At 40.2% G+C, this 22629-nt stretch overlaps 1 protein-coding gene across 3 annotated transcripts; it reads right to left on the minus strand.

The window, feature by feature from the left end:
• Positions 1-950: 950 nt before the first annotated feature.
• LOC100267869 (protein PAT1 homolog) lies at positions 951-21032 on the minus strand. 3 transcript variants are annotated; one of them, XM_010646704.3, is made up of 5 exons: positions 20657-21032; positions 19428-19558; positions 9399-9455; positions 8300-8363; positions 951-3806 (listed from the first exon to the last, which is right to left on the minus strand). In XM_010646704.3, exons 1-5 carry the CDS (start codon positions 20745-20747, stop codon positions 1663-1665), a joined length of 2487 nt encoding a protein of 828 aa, XP_010645006.1. In that variant the 5' UTR covers positions 20748-21032; the 3' UTR covers positions 951-1662. The 3 variants fall into 3 exon arrangements, with proteins under 3 accessions (XP_010645006.1, XP_010645008.1, XP_010645007.1); XM_010646706.3 differs by lacking the exons at positions 19428-19558; positions 20657-21032 and adding exons at positions 12208-12250; positions 12335-12550; XM_010646705.3 differs by lacking the exons at positions 19428-19558; positions 20657-21032 and adding exons at positions 12208-12250; positions 12326-12550.
• Positions 21033-22629: the final 1597 nt, after the last annotated feature.

The raw sequence follows: 22629 nt of genomic DNA on the forward strand, positions 1-22629 counted from the left end.
GCCAACCTTCCAAGATTTTGATGAAGTTTGTCAACCTTTCAGGATCTGAATTGTTGAGCCAAATATGCTAGACTGAAATTTTTTAAGTTTTTCTTAAAAGAGAAAGCCGAGTCTCGGAGCATTAAGTCACCCAGGAGGACATGTGACCATGAAATCTGTGACCACAGTAATTCATTTAGTGGAATTTGACATATGTTGAATATCCTTAGAGCTAGAGAATGAAGGGACGTATTTGAGGAGAAAGGGAAGTGTTTGAAGAGGTGGGAGAGAAAGATTGATTTTGTGTGGTTTCAGCCATTTGAGGAATTCTGCCTCTGAGAGCTTAGAGATGCTCTGATACCATAAAGCAAATACAAGAAGAGGAAGAAATTATGAAATGGTCTTTGGCTTTCACTAATGAAGTTGATGTATGATATATACTTGTCCTTGTATGTAGTCCAACTAAAACTACCAAAACTAAGAAAAGGCAACTAATTAAAATAAAGGATATATGCACTACCAAAATAAGAAAAGAAAGTTTGTATCATGTGCAGTGGCGAAGCCAAGATGCAGGCTAGAGGGGAAAAGATAAGACAATTATTTAAGGGGGTTTGCCTAATGGAAACTTGTTTTTCTATTACATATCAGCTCAAGGGATCAAGTCCAACTGATCATCTAAACTAAATCAAAGCGATTTTGACACCACTCCTCCTTAGCTTTTAATACAAGTTACGATCTCATTTCATACGTGATTAGTTTCTTCAAATAAAATATGAATTGAAAAGAGCAGATTATTATATTTCCTAAGGTTTTACAAAATCACAGACATTCCAGCACTAGTGTATACATTCAATCCAACAAATATTCAACCTTAGAACTATTATCAAATGGAAGTGACAGGCGATGATCCTGTATAAGCCTTGATCAGCTACAAGCTGTCAATGAGGTTTTCAAGCATTCAATTTCAGAAGTTGCAGAGCAAGAACCCCCCCGGACGGATGCACCATTTGAACATTAAAGAGACCAAATAGAGACTGTCTACAGTAGATAATACATGGAAGAGAGAACAAGATACTGAAAACGAAAACTGAAAGGAAGGTTCAAAGAAAGAACACTTCCATCAAACCGTCTAAAAACACGGCAAACGACGTTCTCACAGAACCCAGGCCAATTCCAGTAGAGTAGCAAATCAAATACACCACTTTCAGATGGACGTGCTCAAAATCCTTCCCATGTCCTGGAAACTAATAGTGGAGGAACATGGCAAGTAATCTGTAATGAACCCTGTACATCTACACCTCCTAAGCCTCCAGTTTTTTATCTGGAGTTCCATGACAGAGCATTATAATAAGCTCCCCCATTTGAAAAAAAGAAAAGGGAAAAGGGACGAAGAAAAAAAAAAGATGGGTGTTTCAACATAATACAGATATTCTCCCCATGAAGCAGTTCAAAAGTTCTGAGGGAAGAGACAGAATGAACAAGAAAATCTTAACTCTCTAAACTGACTCCGATCACAACATGCCCTTGCCCTTTAAGCTTTTCTTCACTGCACAAGGCTGCTCCTAATTCGATTGAGTGTGGAAGCATGCAGGCAACACATCCACCAGTATCACTAGTTCCTGACACTTGCTTTTTAAGAAATCCTTTTTCTCTAGCTCTGTCAAATTTCACCATGATTCTGCATCAACTCAGAACAGATTCAGAATTCACATGACTGCCACTGCCGCCACCCTGACTATTAAATCCCATTACAGGCATGGAGCGGTGTGCAAAATCCAGTAACAGCTTTTTCTGGTGCTCATTGGTATGTGGAAGACTTGCACGCAAGAGCTCGACTGGCATCTCTCTACTGATGGCTCTAGCTGCATCTGCCCCCACAGCTGTCATGTTTGAAGAGGCCTGCATGAGCAATGACTGCATTATACTATCATATTTGTTCAAGCAGTACTTGGTAAGAAGGCCAAAGAATTCGTCAAAAGAGGCCTGCCACAGGGCTCGATTATTCATATTGCAGTTGCCAGCAACATGAGGATCGGTTAAAATTTCAGTTGCCCGTTCAAGCACAGATTTTAGTATTACAGAAGCTCCATCACCAGCAGAGCTTCCAAGAGGACGAAGGGGAGGCTGCTCTGATGAACAAACCACTGCTGCAAAACAAGCACTTAGAGCACCGAGATCCATTCCACGAACACATGAGGAAACGACCCTTGAGAGGTTAGTGGTCGTTTCAGCCGCTCCAGAATCAGAGGGTAGGCCCCCAAATAAAAACCTTAAATGGCGGAAAATGGCCATGCAGACTATTCGGATGAGCTCAACGGCTGGAAAGAGTAGCTGGAGATACTTTGAGAGAAGCTTCCTACCTTTGGGAAGTGAAACTAACCGTAGGAACACAAGATCATCCTTGGGAGCCAGCCCAACGGTGTGACCAGGTTTCCCAAGTGGGTCAACCAACTGAAGTGATGCTGCGAGCCCTTCCAGCAGGTTCTGCCGTCTCCGCCTCAACTGAGTCCCACCATCCTGGAGCTGATTGAATTGTAAAAACCGATCTATGTCATCCACATCAAGGAGAAGACAAAGACCATCCTCAATAGTGACTCTTGCTGCAAGCATCGGTTCCTGTTCCAGAGGCTTCTCAGAAACTTTCTGTTCAGTGCTGCCAGCAACAGATGAATTTGGAGGGTCAACTTCAAGAAGAGGACGGGGTCTGCGGATGGATGAGAATGGAACCCTTCCAAGAGCATCAACCTGGAGAAAAGCATGTGGCTCACTGTTTGCACGGGCTCGGGGAGGGAGTTCCCTCAGGTGAGTTGGGCAGAAATGGTGCTTCAATCTTGCTCCAGCAGATTTTTTTGCAAGACAAGCCTGATGGTAATAATCATCCACATATGGATCATTACTGTGTGTTGCAGCAAGCTGCATTCTAAGGATACTTTCGATTTCATCAGCTGTCATATACTTGGATCTGAACTGTGGCCACCCAACATCACTCTTCTGACTGCTAGTATCAAAGCCCTGTTGAGAAAACCGATGATTCGGTCTACCTTTTTGCATTGACTTGGGTCTTTGATCCCTCAGATCACCTATCCCAAGCATTGCTTCATATTTGTTCATGATGGGTGGAGCTGGGGAAAGATGGGGATTAAATAGTTGGGACTGCAGCCCTGATAAATGACCAAATGAAGGCTGAACTGGATGATGCAGTCTATGCTGCTGTGGCTGCTGTTGCAGCATTAACTGTGGAGGCATTAGCCCATTTTGATGAGGTAATTGTTGTTGTAACAAATTGTTCAAGATACTGGGATGATCTCCAGGAAATATGTTGGTTTGGTTGACCCATTGGCTTGGTGGTCGGCTATTAACAGAGAGACCAGGAGCAAACTGAGGTAAATTTCCACCAAATTGGGACCCATGATGCAAGCTGGGCAATTGAAGCTGAGGGTTGGAAAAGGGAGGGAGGTTTGATGGAGATAATGCAATCTGGGGTCCGCCGGAAAGATGAGAGATGTGGCGTGAATGATGATTTGGTGAACCCTCCAGGGATCTGCCCCCTGTGGGAGGATAAGAAGTAAAAGAAGATTTTGGCACTAGAATTGGTTCGCTAGAGTAGTGATGCTGCTGCTGCTGATGCTGCTGGAGCTGCTGTGGCTGCTGCTGTTCAGGATATGATGAAGTTCTGTACAGAGGCTTCAATTCTGAGAGATGGGCAGAAGAAGCATGGGGCTGTGATGACCATCTTTTGCCATCCTGAAGGCTTTCAGTCTCAAACATATGTTGATCAAACCAGTAATGTAGATCCTCTTCCTGTGCCCATTCAGCAGCTGAAGAACCTGAAAAGAACATTTCAGGAAACTTTGATCAGTTGCAATATGACACCCAGGAAAAAAAAAAAAGGAAGCATATCATCAGGCTCCAAGAATTATTCGCTGAATGTCAATATGATACAATTGCAGAAGATAGAGGCAGATATAGTGGTATACATTTGACAGGTCCCACTCAGAGGATCTCCCTGAGGACCCTAACCCACATTTTACCTCACATACAGCAAGAAAACCCATTCTGAAGAGTGGGAGACCAACTAGAAGATATGCAATGCCATCAGGCACACATTTAACATCTCCATGGAAATACCATAAAATGAGTGGACAATATATCACTTGCAAAACAACCAAGTAAATAAGCAAATTAGCCAATTTATACCCCCATTCTTATATCACACTAAAACACTACTTACTAGGCTTGCCTGAGGCTTCAGGAATCCCCTTTTAGATTTGAGAACATATGAAAAAGGAGGATCAGTTTGAAGTTATGACTAGGCGCTAGAGGGGTAGTGATAATTTTGTGGGTGTTCCTTTATGCAGTGGGATCCAAAGAAAAGAGCATAGTTGTGAAAGGCGCTCCTAGGCTCGGGGCGGCGCGACACCCCTTCACGAAAGCGCTGCTTAAGCCGCAAGGCGCTCACCTCCGACAAGGCGATATGCGGTCATCTAACTCGCCTCCGGCCAAGTACGCCCTCCGACCCCTCCTTCTCCTTCAGTCCGTCAGGTTGCAGAGGGTTGGGGCTGAGCCCTAATTTCTTTTTTACTTTATGGGTCCAAAATGACGTCGTTTTGGCCCTTTTAATTTTAAAAGGAACAGGCCAAAACGACACCGTCTTGGCCCTGTTTTCCTTTCCAACCCCCTTTTCTGGTATTTTTCAACTCGACACCACTCCCAATCGTGCCCTAGCCTCAGTTGTGCAATGGAGAAGTGAAGAAGAAGAAGAAGAAGAAGAGGAAAAATAGGAGAAAAATAGAGGGAAAATAGTCACGTACCTTCCATTAGGTGCGCCTTTCACAACTATGATTTGCAATATGGATTTGGATTTGTTTTTATGCTTGGAGTTCTTTATTTTATTTTTTTTGTTGATTAAATTGAAGTTGTGGATGATATTTGATGATTTATGTATTTAGGACAAATAAATTATTGTTAAATTTGATTATATTATATAAAAATATATATGTAAATTAAGGTACGCCTCACTTCACTAAAGCCTGCGCCTTAAGCACGTCTTGCGCCTCAGGCTCCAGGACTACTTTGCGCCTTGGTGCGCTTTGAGACTTTTAAAACTATGGGAAAGAGAAGGACCTCTAAGGACTTAAGGCCTAGAAACTTGGCCTTTGAGGAATGCAGCCACTAGCAGATTATAAGGAAGCAAGTTGGGGGTGAAAATCTAGAGCCACGTGGGATAAGGAAGCTAATTGGAACACCAAACTTTTTTCAATGAATTGCCAAAAAGCCTACAGAAGATGAATTATCTGAGCAAGATTAAAGTTGATGGGTGTGGTCATAATAATTAATGATAACAAGTTGGGGCTCTCATGTTTCTTTCAGCAAGTATACTGAGATACAGGAGTTTGATAGCATCATTTTGAACCTGCTCCATGTAACATAGGTCTTCAAGAGCTAATCTAGTCATGGAATGGTTGTCACAGGATTTGTAGCTATGACCATAACAAAAGATAAAAGGACAATTTGAAGGCTAGCATGAAGACAATCGAACTCGTAACATATACATATACAACTTTATTTTTATAAGAAAAGATATATTGAAGCACTTGAAAAAAGGTGCTAAAAAGTATGCACGGAGTAAACAAATTGGGCCCAAAAGCAAACCAAAAAAGGAAAAGAAGAGAAAAACCCACCACCCTAACAACAAGCAGCCCTAACCAACAGAAAGAAAAGCAGAAACAACCCAAACAACAAGGCTAAACAATAGAAAAACCCTACAACTGGAAGCACCCTCTTTCCTCAATCCCCAGCACCACTCCCCTTTCCTCTAGCAGTGAACGGAGAGCTATTGTAGTTAATCAAGCACTCTTAACTTTCGCATTTCCCTCTTGAAACGGGAAGAAGACCTTTTCTTACCCCCACAACCTCTTCTTTACTCCAATTTTCTGACAATAGCACAAATTTCCTTCTCAAAGCCCGCAACTGGCATCCCCAAACAATTACTGAACTCAACAAAACCACTAGGAAGGCTATTAAAATCCTCTCCCTCCAAGGCACCGAAGTCCACATCCCTTTAACACTCCAACTCCTCGGCCCTAGCAACCATCTCCATACCAGAGGGCTCCTTCATAGTCTTCCCCGAGAGATCCAGCATGCTGTCATCCTGCAGCACCATCATTAGCGGCTGACATCGAGGACTTCGAGGACCCAAGGAAAGGGGGGAAGGCCCAGATTGCCCATTCGCCTCCGCCACGAGTGCCTCATCTGTAATCGCAGCTCAAGAAGTTAACGAATCCACAGAAAAAGGCTCGCTACCCCCCTCACACAAGAGGACATCAAGACCACAGGGCGGCTCGACTCTAGGTGCCTCCTCGGCAGAGGCTATACTCTGCCCTCTTCTCCTGACAGATCCGCCAAAGCTTTCTCCTCTTCTACTCTCAAGCACGCAAAGAACACACCCCTCCTGCACCTTCTCTGCAGAAGGAGCAAGCCCTAACAAGCCCTCATCACCTTTAAAGCTCCACTTAAAGGCCCAACCTCCTCTGAGGCCCTTCCCACAATTCTGTTAGTACAAACTTGGGCCAGGCCCAATCTTAGTGGACCCTTCACTCTTATATCCGAAAACACAAAGGCATCCCCATTTTCAACACTGCAAGCCTCTCCCAACCCTTGTCGGCCCAAAGAAGAAGACCCAAGAACCTCCCCACCAGCCTTCACAATGACATCAGGCCCAACTACCCCACCACCTCCCATAACAGCTGTAACCCTCTTTTCACGTCCTAGGAAATCCCCCCTCCTCTCTTCCTTTTCCCTTAACAGATACTGCTATAGAGTCCACTGTTCCCTCTCGTACCAACTTTGGCCTGCAACAAGTCAAACCTACAGCAGCTGCTTTTGCGTCAAAACCTGCAGCACCCTCACCCGCCACCTTAGACCTGCAGCAGAGCAACTCGACAGCTGCTGTAGGACCCAAGGGTTGCAGTCCCCTCCCATCATCGGCGCATGAGAAAACTCCCACTCCTGCCCCAACTTCTTGCTCACTGGGCACACAGTCTCTTCTTCTAGGCTCCACAAACAAAAAACCTGGCGAAGCTTCCCACCACAGTTGTAAGGAGAAGCTGGAGTTGCCCACTACCACTTGCAACAAGCTAGGTAAAAAAACTCCTAACAGGATGCACCAAAATCCTGGCCCAATGCAGATTATTCAAAAGAGCTGTCTTCATCCACAGCAGCAAACCCACCACATTCATCCCCAATCTTCTTAAACACCACCTGACTCCACAGGTGTAACACGAAATCCAATACCCTCATCCACATCTCCTTGGCATGACCCCTTCCTCAGACAACCAACCTTGGGAGTCCGCCTTACCAAGTGCAGCACTCTCTCCTTAACCCTTCAAGAACCTCTTGCAAGCACCCTTTCTGCCTCAGCAAATATCTCAAAATCAAATAAGAGCAAGTTACCTCCAAAACCTGAAATCTTCAACCCCCCTTCAGAGACAAAAGAGCAATCACAAGAGGTTTCAAAAAGGAAAGTTCAGGTTACTGCTTTAAAACCTCGCCAAACCAACCGACCAAACAACTGCACAATGACTCCTCCCTGTCTCACACCACTATATCTCCAATCTAAACCCAAACAGTTTCGCTGGCCACTCCATGAGCTTTCCTAATGACATCAGCAAAAGACCCAAGGGTTGTCTCCCTTGAGATGCTCCTCACCTTAGCAGGGGAACCCACTCTCCTAACCTCAGAAGAGGGAGCTACACCTAAAGAGCGCAGCTTCTCCACCAGAACCGACCAACCCCCATGAAAACCCGTCCCCTTGGGGAAAACCAACGAGAACCTCTTCTCCTCTTCAGCCACAACAAAGCAAAATAAAAACCTCCCTGCCCCATTCAAACGTCATTCCAACTTAAACCTCCACCCAACCTTTGCACCATCTTTCCAAATACTCATCAACCTCCTCCACAGAAAGGTCAAAAGTTTTTACTCCACTGCAAACCAACACCAACCACCTCTCAAAGCCGTTCTTCTAGCTCATTCTTCACACTTATGATGCCAGGATTTCTATTTTCAAATACCTAGTCCTCCCTTTGTCTTCTCACAAAGGATGGTCGTCCACATAACCAAGTGCATCTTTCTCTCCTAGCAACCCCCATACCATAAAAATTCTCCCTAAATCTTCTCAAGACAAATCCTTACTATACATATAGAACTAAAACACACCAAAAGAAAAAAAAAACAAAAAGTGTTTCAATGGCACTAGTTCTGAAAAAGGAATTAAAAATCAACTATAGTAAACTAAAAAAGGATATGCAAGATTTGTACTCACTTTCTCTGGATCCCCTATCACCAATAATTCCTGCATTTCTTGGTCCACTAACACCTGTTTCCAACTGTGACAAAACAAACAGAACTTAGAACACAAGAAACAAATAACCCAGAATATAACATTAGGATGTAACCACTTATGAGTCAAAATCAGAACTAACAAAATGCATATGTGTGGAGAATCCTGCCAGTAAATACCAGATTAATATAATTTTGGGGAATAAGACATTTCACTCCCCTGTTCTCTCAATTCCTAATTTTCTTTCTAAAGACATATATACATATGTATAGGGGATTATGAGAAATGCGTTCATTGGCAGGCAACATGTTGATTTAACGAACCACCTAGTAAAATAAATTAGAAGAATTTAACCATCAAAATTGATGAGCCAAGACTTTGATAGGGCCATTTTATCATCCTTTTAAATTGGTGAACCAAATTAGACAAGAAAATTACAGTACTTTTCAGAATATGATGTGTGTCAGAAAAAATGGGGAGATGGCACCAATAGGTCATGTTTGGAGTCCTGGAATTGAGTTCCATACAAGAATATTCTATCTGAACGGACAGAACCCACCCCTTTTGTAGTGGGATAAAAATCTTTCACCCTAACTTTTCATTGTCATTTTTCCACACCAATGTGGTCAAGATCATTAGGAAATGTGGGATGTCAATGGTTATGCAATTCTTAATGCTCACTTAGTAATTTTTCCACCATTACACAGGCTCAGATTCTAATTGTAGATGATGTGCAGGCTATTCATATGGCAAAATGAATATCTTATAATATATTCAAAATAACAGGAAAAGCTGCAGCTTTTAGAGTCCATGAGCTTCAAATCAAGTAAACATAAGACCTTATGTAAGTTTGGTAGTGCATCAACCTAAATCCAAACAATAGTGTGCTGACAAATGCATCTAACAGGAGAACACACCAATATTTTTAAACTTAAGAATTTAATCAAAGGATTCAAAAAGGCACCAAGTCCATAACAGGACAATCATGTAACAAGCTAATTTTTTTTTACACACACCACTGCCATATCATCTCCATGTTTAGGAAATCTTTTTCTATAAGACAGTGTTTCAGAAACCTCACCTTTGAAAAAGTACTAGCAAGATCATCAATATCAGATAAAGACCTTAGAACTTCACCCTGAAAATGTGAGCAAAAAATAAAAAATCAGTTGCATAAACTAAAGAGTACTGCTCTGATCATTAAAAAAAAAATCTAGCAAGTAATGCATTTGAATAGTTAGAAGTCAAAACTAAATCTTTATCCACTTATCTAGCAAAATACTGAGCATTTAAAGAAGGGATATGTGTTTACGTCAAGAGAGGATGAGAGACAGAGAGAGAGAGAGAGAGACTAGAATGTATTAACATGTCAAATGATAAAACAAAGCTGGTAAACACAAGATTACAATTTTCCCCCCTTCTTGGGTGAGGGTGACCTCAACAGCAAGGCCAGATTTCCCAATAGAAAAATAACAGAGAGCTGAGAACTTAACAGACAAATTACTTAAATTTTTTTTTATCAGAAATAAATGATTTAATGAATTATTAAAGGTTGTAAAAATGCCCAAAAACGGGTTGCCACTCAACCCATTTGAGGCATCTATATTGGAATGCCAGTGAGAGCCTATCCGCCACTTCTTCAAGGAGCTTCACCCAAAATAAATTAACTCCTGCCACTTTGGATCAGAAGATATCATTTTAAATAGCTGAACAAAAATGGGTTGTCACTCAATCCATTTGAGGCATCTATACCAAAATTCCAGTGAAAGCCTATATGTCACTTCTTCAGGGAGCTTCCCCCACAATAAATTAACTCCTGTCATATTGGATCAGAAGATATCGGTTTAAATAATTGAACTTCTTGAGTTGCAGAATCTTATCAGTTAGAAACTAAGCACAGATGATTAGATTCAGATACTTCCTTGGGGACCGTCGCCCAAACTAAATGACTCCTACAATCAATTTAGATAAGCAAATATTACCAAAAAGTACAACATCATTTAGCCCCTTGGCTTGTTCAAGTCTTATCATTTAGAAACTACACACAAATGACTGGGTTCTGAAACAGCTATCTAAGACTAAAAATTATAATAATGAATTCTCCATTCACAGGTGTGGAATGACTCCATTCCACAGTGTAACACGAAATGATCAGTTCCTTGATGAAAAATGCATATATGTGCTCTATGCATGTTGTTTCTTAAACCCCCGACTCCCTAGAAAGATTTGCAAGCCAGTCAATTTGAACCATGAAGCAAATAACAAAATGATTCCAACAATCCCTCCACATTTTAAAATTATTTAAAATATTAAATAAAATAAAAAATAAAAGATACTTCTGAATGAACCCTGTGCAGGAATTTACCTAAATTTCATCATCTAAAAAATTTCATACAGATTATTAGGCCTCAGCCCCGTCCAGGTACGCAGAGAAAAGAAAACCTTACATATTGTATTGGAATAATATATCATTGGTATTCTTTCTCTCTCTCTCTCTCTCTCTCTCAACCTTCCATTTATCCAGAGAGAGAGAAAGAGAGGGAGAATGGAAAGAGATATCCAGTAAAACACCAGAGGTAGTAAAACACAAAATTCTCACTGTAAAACACCAGAGGTTGGAAAACACAAGATTCTCATTCTTATGGAAAGCCTCAGCCCAGTCCAGCTACGCAGTGAAAACTCCATGGGAGAGTGATTTACCAATTTAGAAGGTAAATCTAACAAAAACAAAAGAATGGCTTGCAACAGGAAAATACATCTCTACCAAAATGCAGACAAAATGCACAAACCAGAGCAAAATCTACAGTGACTTGGGATAAGCAGCAAAACAGCATTTAAAGTAGTACAAGAGTGAACTCCCAGAATCAGAAGTTCTCTATAACTTATTGTTGCAAAAACTGTACATAGATGACTCTGCCAAGAGCAGCCATCTAAGATTAATAAAAGCTTCAAGAAGCAACCATCATCAAAAACAGGTGGAAAGAAATCAAGGAACATCATTTTGTGAATTTTTTTTTTTTTTTTTTTTTGATAGACAAATAGAAATTATATTAAGAGAACACTAAGCAAAAGAGGTGCATCCAATGTACACTTGTGGTATACAAAAGGCTCAAAAAAAGACCCAACTGAACAAGATAGCCCACAAGCAGACCAATCTAATCACAATTAAGGCTACCTAAAAAATCCAACATTGTAACAATCTCCATCCCCATTGCATCCCATGACCACTCCAACACGGATTTCAAATAGGTCCCCTTCAATCTTTGACCTAACAACTCTTCCTCATAGAGTATCCTTCTATTACGCTCTTTCCAAATGCACCAAATAAGGAACCATACACCAAATAAGCATAAAGGAACCATGCACCAAATTTTCTTTTGCCTTTTCTCTATTGCCTTGGCCTTCCACCCTAAGAGAAGGTTTTTCACTGTGTCCAAATACATCTATTTTAACCCAAAAATTACTAAAATAAGATTCCACAACTTTTTGGTCCTATCACAATGAATAAGGATGCAATCAGTTGTTTCTTCACTATCTTTGGAGTGGCCACATCTATCAACCATCATCCACCCTCTTGTTATGATGATATCTATGGTTAGGATCTTCCCCCAATTTTTTTATAAAAAAAAATAAAAAATAAAACAAAATACAAAACAAAAAACAAAAAATACAGGTTGTCAAAAGGGCTTGGGACCTCCAAATTTCTTTGGCAGTAAACATCACTCTACTCCCGCCACATAAAAAACCATAGTAAGACTTAACACCAAAGTTTCCTTTCTCATCTTCTTTCCATTATAGGTTTTCCACCCCTACTCCTTGTACTCTCTCTAACTGAATGAACTTGAAAATTTGAACCATCAAGTTGCCAAACCTAAAAGTGCCTTCCGTACCGTACAGACCAATGGCCTCCATTCCTTTTCCCTTCCCACAATCCTGCAACCATCGCATCATTGTCAGAGGCTAAACAGAAAGGAATGGGAAAACCACTTTCAAAGGACTCTCACCAACCTATCTAACCTGAATAGCTGTCCTGATTTTAAAATCATACCATCCTCTTATAATGGCCTTCCATAAGCTTACTCCAAAATACACTCTCACCTCTAGGGCACTCTATCCCCATTGATTTCTCCATATTTGGATATGACATAATAAAGAAAAAAAAAAGTCAATAAAAATCAATTACAAGAAAAAAATAACATATTCTTGATAAAAGAATTATATATTAAAAAAAAAAAAAACCCTTTCTCTTTTATGTCACGTCAACCCGAGTATGTTAGGTAAAGGTGAAGAGTCCAGATGTATACATCAAATTTCCAATTCTTGCACCCAAAGAAGGACAAATAGGAGCAAATCATGTCACCAACAGATAATTAGAATTAAGGAGTATCCATGGTATGTGTTACCATTTGGGTGACACTTTGGGAATTCATAAGAATATATACCCCAAAAAAAAATGGGTGAGCGAGAGAGAGAGAGAGCGAGAGAGCGCGAGAGCGGAGGTGATGAAGGGGGTGAAGGTGCGACGAAGCGAAGGAAAAGGGAGAGGAAAAGCTTTGTCGTCGAATCTAAGACCTTCGAGATCAACTTAGAAGAGAAACGGGGAAAAATCCAAGTTGAGATCTGGGAGATGAAGAAAGGGATTTCTTCTTGGGTTAGATTGGGGCTGGCAAGTCTAGGGTTTCTGTCGGAGGGCCTAGAGTATTGTATTAAGGATGGGAAAGGAGGAAAATGGGAAAGGGGCTGGAAAGAGAATGGGAGATCCTACTCCCTGGTACGTGGCGAGAACAAGGGGGGTCTCTATCTCAGGTTGGAGGTAGTAGATCTGGAGAAGAAGAGGCATAGTATCATCGTTCCGAAAGGTAGGGGAGAAAAGGGGGGATGGGTGACCATGGCGGAGAAAATTCAACAAATGGGAGGTTTCAGTGGGAGAAAGGAGCAAAAGCAGAAAGAGTGGTGTGGAGGGAAACTTGGGATGGAAGTATCGTATGCGGAAGTGGTGAAGAAACAGAAGAATAGAGATAGAAAACTAGTTAGGATGGAGGTGAGAAAGGAGGAAGTCCAAAACAATTTGCGAAAGCTGGAACACTGCATTATTGGGAGTTGGGATCCTTGCTCAGCAGGAGGAGAGGATCTGGAATCGTTGGGGCAAACAATGTCAAAAGTTTGGGGGCTGAAGGGTAATCTGGGGCTGGCAAGGATGGAAAAGAATAGGGTTCTGCTGGAGTTCGAGATTTTGGGTGAAGCTATTCGGGTAATGTCCACGGGGAATAGATCGTTTGACGGGGCTCATTTGAGACTAGAAAGATGGAACCCTAGGATCGGGTGCTCGGAAGAGGTGGAGATTACAAATGAAGTTTGGGTCAGGATCGTAGGGTTACCATTATCGCTATGGAACAAAACCATCTTGAGAAGAGTGGGGGAGGAGTGTGGCGGATTTATAGCAATGGACCCTAGGACGGAAAAGATGCAGGAGCTTCAATGGGCGCGAATCCTGATCAGAACAAACGGGGAAGACCTGCCAAGTAGGTTGGAGATCTCAGTGGAGGAGAAGGTGTACGCTCTTGCCCTCTGGTGGGAGCTGAAACCGTCTCTGAAAAAGGCTCAGGAGAATAGGAGCGAAGTGACCCAGAGTACCAGAGGAGAGGTTAGGGGTGATGGTGCCTCACGCGCTGTTACGCGAGTGGGGAAGGAGGTGGAAGGCACACAGCTCGAGGCGCTGCTGCTGCCAGAAAAAATGATGGGGATTCAGGAGGGAGAAGTGGGCCGGGTGATTGAAAAATGGGACCAAGGAGGATCGGGGGCCCGGTCAACCCAGGACGCTGTGGATTTTGGGCCTCAATCGGCAGGCCCAGATTTGGGACCAAAAGGAATGAAGAGGGTGGGTGGGCCTTACAATCAAGGGGCAACGATGGGCTTAAACTTAAAGCTAAAAGGAGTGGTGGGAGTGCTAGCTGGGCAGGAGGCTGGGCCATCAAAAACATGGTGGACTACTGAGGAGGAAAGCCCATCGTGTGATGGAGGAATGGACCTGGAGGAAAGCCCAAGTAAGCCACTGCTTCAAGACACCAATAAAGATCAGCAACTGAAGGTGTGTTCGCCGGCCTCTCCATTGGTAAATAACGAGAGCAACATGGAGGAAGAAGTTCTAAAAAATTGGGAGACAGAGGATTTGAGAAAGAGAAATACGAAGTTCTTGCACTCGGCGACAGATTCGACGCTTATTGAGGAAGCTATGAGGTACGGGTCTGTCCTTTTGTTGAGGGGGGAAAGGGTGCCTGGGTCTTCTCATCTTATTTCTTTTTCTCTTGATCGGGCTCCGGAGGGGGGGCATTACGATCGTTCTGGAAATGCTGGGGTGGAGCCTCAGTTTGAGGTTCCCTTGTGTGTAGTACCGAGTGAAGGGTCAGAGGAGAATGTAATTGGATGCTGGGCGTTGGTAGAGAATAATGGCGGCAGCACTATGTATAGGGATGAGGAGTGGGGTCCAGGATTGAACGACCCTCAAGCTGAAAGGGGAGAGAAGGAGGAGAGATGGGAGGAAAGCAGCCTGGCAAAATTCAGTCACTTCTTGGGATTTTCGACTGAGGGTTTAGAAAAGGAAATCCTGGACTTTTTGATTAAAATCAGAAAAAGAAGGGAGAGAATACATGATAAGGTGCTGCTAGAAAAGTCCAAGTTTGAAAGGGAATTGAAGAGGTTGGAGTGCTCAGTGAATTATGAGAAGGGAAGGAAGCAGAAAGACCCACCAAAGGGTAAAGGGTGCCATCTTTCAGTGCTACAATGAAGCTAAAATTGCTGAGCTGGAATGTGAGGGGGGTGAATGAAAAGGAGAAAAGGAAAATCATTAAGACATTTATAAGGAATCAGAGGGTAGATCTAATGTGTATCCAGGAAACAAAAATCCAATCAATGTCGGAGGGGGTGGCAAGAAGTCTAGGGTCGGGAAGATTTTTGGATTGGAGGGCCCTGGATGCAAGCGGGACTGCGGGAGGAATTCTGATATGTTGGGACAAAAGGACATTGGAGATTATGGATTGGGAGGAGGGCCAATTCTCTTTATCCTGCAGATTCAAAAATGTGGATAATGGGATGGTTTGGGTGTTCACGGGAGTTTATGGACCTTTCACTAAAGAGGAAAGGGAGTGGCTGTGGGAAGAAATTGGGGCGATCAGAGGCCTCTGGGAAGACCCGTGGTGTGTAGGAGGTGACTTTAACATCACCTTGTTCCAAAGGGAAAGGAATAGACAGGGGAGAATATCTTCAGCTATGAGGAGATTTGCCCAGGTTGCTGATGAATTAGGGCTGAGGGATATTCCTATGCAAGGGGGAGTGTTTACTTGGAGTGGGGGACCTAACAATCAGTCTTGGGCTAGATTGGATAGGTTTTTGGTGAATACCAGCTGGCTGGATCAGTTTAGTAGCGTTTTACAGAGTAGACTGCCTCGGCCTTTATCTGATCACTTCCCGGTCTCACTAGAGGGAGGAGGTCTGAGAAGAGGCCCCTCTCCCTTTAGATTTGAGAATATGTGGCTTAAGGTGGAGGGATTCCAAGATATGATTCGAAGATGGTGGTGGGAGATTGAGGTGAGAGGCAGTGCTAGTTACATATTGGCTACTAAGTTGAAGGAAATTAAACAGAAATTAAAAATTTGGAACAAGGAGGTGTTCGGGAATCTGGGATGTAATAAAGCGGCAGCCCTGCAACAAGTGGAATTTTGGGACTGTGTAGAAAGTGAAAGAATTCTGTCAATGGAGGAAACAGAATTAAAAAATGAAGCTAAGGTAAATTATCAAAAATGGGTGCTTTTGGAGGAAACACATTGGAGACAATTATCACGGGAGATCTGGCTAAGGGAAGGGGACAGAAATACGGGTTATTTTCACCGTATAGCAAATGCAAATCGTAGGAATAATTATCTGGACAGAATTAAAATTGATGGGGTGAGCCTTACGGAGGAGCAGGAAGTGAGGGATGGAGTGGCAAATGCATATCAGAAGCTGCTTTCAAAAGAAGCGGGGTGGCAGGCTGATATTGGGAGGCTGTGCTTAGACCAGATCAGTCAACAAGATGCAGAAAATTTGGAATCCCCTTTTTCTGAGGAGGAGGTTCATTCAGCATTGTTGGAGATGAATGGGGATAAAGCCCCGGGGCCGGATGGCTTTACAGTAGCTTTTTGGCAAAGTTGTTGGGGTTTTGTTAAAGAGGAGATCTTGGCAATGTTCAAGGAGTTCCATGAGCAGAAAACGTTTCTCAAGAGCCTAAATAATACATTCTTGGTCCTGATTCCTAAGAAAGGTGGGGCTGAAAATATTGGGGATTTTAGACCTATTAGTCTCTTGGGGGGGTTGTATAAATTGTTGGCTAAAGTACTGGCTAATAGGCTGAAAAAAGTGATTGGGAAAGTGGTCTCCCCTGCTCAAAATGCCTTTGTGATGGGTAGACAGATTCTTGATGCCTCCCTAATTGCAAATGAGGTGATAGACTCGTGGCAAAAAAGAAAAGAGAAGGGGGTCATTTGCAAATTGGACATTGAGAAAGCCTATGACAGCTTGAATTGGCAGTTCTTAATGAAAGTTCTTCAAAAAATGGGCTTTGGGCAAAAATGGTTGGGTTGGATGTGGAGTTGTATATCTACAGCAAGATTCTCTGTCTTAGTGAATGGGGTTCCTGCTGGTTTCTTTCCGAGTACTAAGGGGCTCCGCCAAGGAGATCCTCTATCTCCTTACCTCTTCGTCATGGGCATGGAAGTGTTGGGTATCCTTCTGAGGAGAGCTGTGGAAGGGGGTTTCCTATCAGGGTGTAGCATTCGGGAAGGCGGAGAGAGTGCTTTGAACATTTCTCATTTATTTTTTGCTGATGATACAATTATTTTCTGTGAGGCCAACAAAGAGCACCTGAGTCACTTAAGTTGGGTTCTCTTCTGGTTTGAAGCTGCTTCGGGGTTAAAGATTAATTTGAGCAAAAGTGAAATCATCCCGGTGGGTGAGGTGGATGATATTGAGGAGCTGGCAGCGGAGGTAGGGTGTCGTGTGAGATCTTTGCCATCCCAGTACTTGGGCCTACCTTTAGGGGCTCCTAATAGGGCCTCTTCGATGTGGGACGGGGTGGAAGAAAGAGTGAGGAGAAGACTCGCGTTATGGAAAAGGCAATACATCTCCAAAGGTGGGAGAATCACTCTGATTAAAAGCACCATGGCCAGCATACCCATTTACCAAATGTCTCTATTCCGGATGCCCAATATAGTTGTTAGAAGGCTAGAAAAATTACAAAGAGACTTCCTATGGGGAGGGGGAAATATGGAGAGGAAAGCACACTTGGTGAAATGGGAGATAGTGTGTGGGGACAAAGGGAGGGGTGGGCTGGGTTTGAGAAGGCTGGGCCTTATGAACAAAGCTTTGCTTGGTAAATGGATATGGAGATACGCATGTGAAAGAGAGAATCTATGGAAGCAGGTGATTTGGGCAAAGTATGGGCAAGAAGAATACGGGTGGAGGTCTAAAAAACCTAATGGGGCGTTTGGAGTAGGGGTGTGGAAGGAGATTATGAAGGAAAATGAATGGTGCTGGGACAGCCTAGAGCTTAGGGTGGGGAAGGGCAATAAGATCAGATTCTGGACTGATGTGTGGTGTGCGGGTACAGCGTTGTCTCAATCTTTCCCGCACCTCTTTGCCTTGGCGGTTGACAGGAATGCTACGGTGGAGGAGATGTGGGACCAGAATTCTGATCAAGGAGGTTGGAATCTAAGATTCTTGAGGAATTTTAATGACTGGGAGGTGGGCATGGTAGGAGATCTGCTCCTTAAGTTGAGAGGGCTTAGGCCGGCTTTGGAGGAAGATTCAATCTCTTGGAAGGGAGGAAAAAGCGGTAGATATAAAGTCAAGATGGCGTACAGTGGTTTAGTCAATCCCAGTGACATTGTTTTCCCGGAAAAAAGCATTTGGGTGAATAGTGTTCCTACCAAAGTCGCTTTCTTTGCGTGGGAGGCATCGTGGGAGAAGGTGTTAACGCTTGATAGACTCCAAAGAAGAGGATGGCATCTCCCGAATTGCTGTTTTTTGTGTGGTTGTGCAGAAGAATCTGTAAATCATATCCTTATTCACTGTACAGTGGTTAGAGCCCTTTGGGAATTAGTCCTTGGGCTTGTAGGTGTAAAGTGGGTCTTTCCAGAAACTGTAAAGGAGGTCCTATTGAGCTGGAGAGGTTCTTTTGTGGGGAAAAAAAGGAAAAAAATTTGGAAATCCATCCCGTTATGTATTTTTTGGACGGTTTGGAAAGAAAGGAATAGATTAGCCTTTAAGGGGGGTGAGCTACATATTCAGAAGTTAAAGAATTTTTTTGTTTGTAACTTGTGGGGCTGGTCTAGATTGGATATTGGAGAGGATTCTATATCCCTTCTAGGTTTTTTAGAGTGGCTAGCATCCACCTAGGGGGGGTGAGGTCTTCTTGGTCTCTTTTGTTTTTTTGTTGAGAGGTTATAGTCGCCTTGTATATCTCCTGTATACTGTGTGGCTATTGGCCTTTTTTGCTTAATATATTTCGATTTACGTATCAAAAAAAAAACAGATAATTAGAATTAAAGAATGAAACTGGAGTTCATATCTACTATACTTAACATGCCCAAATAAGAATACCTCTTCTTCTTCATACTGCTATCACAAATTTAGCAAACACTAATATAAACAACCTTAGAAATGTCAGAAAATTAGTTACTATCAAATTATTAAAGACATCAATAAAACCTAATTAAAACTTATCTGTCCACGAATCAATTCCATTTGTAAAATCTAAACTAACAGAAGTATAACACCATCACAGATATTTAAAAAAATTGCATGCACATTCTTGATATTTTATTCCAAATAACCTTCAATTTACAGATGATTCCTTTTTCTCAAAAATTATTTTCAATTCTACACTGCATTCTAATTTTGTGTTTGTATTATAGAATGCAGTCATATTTCTTCTTTCTAAGATTTAACCTCCGACCCTGATTGAGATGATATGTTTGAGGAAGTGCAACATTTGTGTATGGTTATAAATACGAGAGTAAAAGACCAAAATTAAAAAAAAAAAATACATAAATAAAAAATCATAGAAAAAGAAAGGTACCTCCTCCCTGTCTAACAGGAACTCCTCTTCATCAAACCCAGCTACAGGCAAATCTTCATCTTCTAATCCACCCAACTCAACTTCCTCAACGACGTCTTTACCAAAAAATGCATACTGTGAAGCATCAAATACTGCATATGCCGAGAAAGGAAAACAACCAAAAAACAAAAGATTCATCAATACTCCACTTATTTACAGCATGGAGGATAAGACAAATTCTAACAGAACACTATTCCATACATATGGAAAATATGAAATAAAAGGGGATAAAATCCTTGACCATGGAATCAACATATATTGAAAATGCAGCGAGCCCATAATATGTATGATAAGAACACAAGCTATGATGGTAACAGCCAGTAGCAGCACAAGAACCAGATGCCCAAAAAAAAGTGCACAACAACTCTGCAACACATAATGAAACTGTAGTTCTCTGGTGTTCAGGCAAGCATTCCTATTAATACTAAAACAAGAGCATTACCAGATGGTCAACCACTGAAATCAAAGTCAATACACTCGAAACCCATGCTGAGCCGTTAGATTCAAAGTACACTTGCAGAATCAGCACCAAAGAGAACACAAACTCACCCTGGAACTGTAGAAGCTTCATGCTCTATTAGCCATCCCGAAAAAGAATGGAATCAGAATTTTGAACCATATATTTTTCTTTTGTTGGAACCCAAAGGCAAAAACCTCCAACCAACCACGTCTAATATGAGTATTACACTTCAAGTTTGTCAATTAAGATACAACCACTGAAAACTTTAAGCTGAATTTCCATAAATAAAAAAATGTTTTGCGAATGCTATTTAGGTTTAAAATTATAAACTCCTGATTGTTTTGTTTAATCTGCATTCAATCTTCAGTTGGAATTAAATACGGCTGTCCACACAAAATAATTGAAATTTATTTCCCTTTCTTTCCCAGTTTTCTGGGCAACCAAACAGAGGCTGAACTCCGCAGTCATAATTAATGCACTAATTACCCAAATAAACCAATCGAAAAAACAACAATAACACCATAATAATACAAAAGCGGATATCAGACAGCAGCACGGTCCTCTGTTGGGTTGCCAAAAAAACTTTTAAGAAAAAGAAAAATCAAAAGCCGACTCAGAAAGCAGATCTACAAAATCCCAAAAAGAAGAACGAAAACAAAAAAAAAAAATCTGAATTACAAAATCTATCGAAAAAGAAAAATTAAAACGGAGAGAAGAAGAGAAGCAAAACCTGTGGAAGTATCTCCAAATTGGTTGAGATCCGGATGATTGGAAGCCTCATGAATACCAGCCCCACCACCCTCAAACACACCGTCTTCCATATCTATTCTACACCTTTCAACAAAACAAAACCCTAAAACCAAAAAAAAAAACCTAGCTACAAGGCCCCTTACAGTACAAATTTGAAGGGCTTGCAATAAGATAGCGGAAAGATCTGTACACTGAATTGGGTATGGCAAGTCATTGATGAGGAGATATTTGGAATTCAAACCCTAGGTCATACTCCCATATCATGTGAATGAAGAAGATGGAAGGAGAGAAGATAATAAACAATCAAAGCCTACCAAAGTAAGGAAACTATATTTTCATATTAAATATAAATATATATATATATATATATATATATATATATATATATATATAGTTACTTTTAATTTATTTTTTTTATAATTGAAAGTAGAAAATAAAATTTGTTTCAAAATAGACCGTTAAAATATTTATCAAAATTATGATTTTAAAATTTTAAATTATATATTAATATGTCATTTAGATTTATTTCTTAAATTTTTATTATTTTTAAAATAAATAATAATAATAATTTTTATATAAAATACAAATTACGTTTTTAAAAATAATTATAAAAAATAATTTTTGAAAACAGTTTTTAAAAATTATTTTTTATTTATGTTTTATAGAATTTTTGTCTATTTGAAAACCTAAAATATTTTTAATTTATTTTTAATATTTTTATGTCTAAAATTTTATTTTTAATCATTACAAATATTTATATTATTATTTTTTAAAATTATTCTTAGAAAATAATTAAAATATATTTTTTTTTAAATATCATTTTTTGCTATTAAGATAATAAAATAAAAATTAGTTTTTTTTGTTAACAAACATATTTTTCTAATTTTTTATTTTAAAAAATAAAAAAATATATTCTTAAAAATAGTTGTCAAAGACTTTTAACTATTAAAATCTATTTAAAAAATTAAGACATTAAAAAAAATTATCCCCTTAATCTTCAATCTTCTATTATACTTCTTGTTAAAATAATATAAAAACATGATACATACTCAAAATTTAAAATTTAAAAGTAACTTTTAAGTACATAAAGACACATTCATATTTTCATATAAAATTTATTATTTTTCAACTTTTAGAAACAATATAAAATATATCATAAGTATAAATTGTCTTTAATGGGATATTTAATTAAAATAAAAATAATAATATTTAAGTCAAAAATATGATTTTTTTTATTTTTTAAAATATTAAAAACATGAAATATGATTTTTTTTTTTTTTTTAAATATTCTCCATTTAAAAAAATTGTACTTTTTTAAATTTTTTGGAAGAAGTTTATAGGATAAGATATTCCTTTCTGAAAATGATTTATGATGTAAATATGATAATTTCAAATATGTCAGTTTTAATTTATTTATAAAATAAAATTTTCGACGTGTACAAAACATTATTTTATTGGGTGGACGGTGGCTTGCTTTTAGTGCAAAGAGGTGCAAGGGAATATTGAAAAGGATAGGCATCTCATCTGTTATTATCACCTTATTTTTTTATTTTTTTATTATTGTTTGCCATTATAATATTGGTATTATATTAATATGTAGTGAGAGAAAGACGTGACAAAAAAAATAAGGGACCATCACTAGATTGAAAAGTTTGTGATCAGGATGACTCGGACGTCTTCTTATATAAAATATGTTTGTTGTATTCATGAGAGTGGAGTTTGTAACAGAGAAAATGAGAAGTATACTTTTGGGTATAGATATTTGAAGTTGCTCAGTCGATTGTAATTTCACACAGGTTTGAAAAATGGTCATCTTACGAACCTTCTCTAGGCGTCAACACCTTATTTGTGGAAAAATAGGACAACCAAAATCTATTACGTGACCTAATAAGAAACTTCTATTAATAAAAATATCCATATTTCATGATATATAATGAGATTTTGAAAATAGGT

This window comes from Vitis vinifera, chromosome 19 (assembly GCF_030704535.1).
Source record: "Vitis vinifera cultivar Pinot Noir 40024 chromosome 19, ASM3070453v1".
NCBI classification, from domain to species: domain Eukaryota; kingdom Viridiplantae; phylum Streptophyta; class Magnoliopsida; order Vitales; family Vitaceae; genus Vitis; species Vitis vinifera.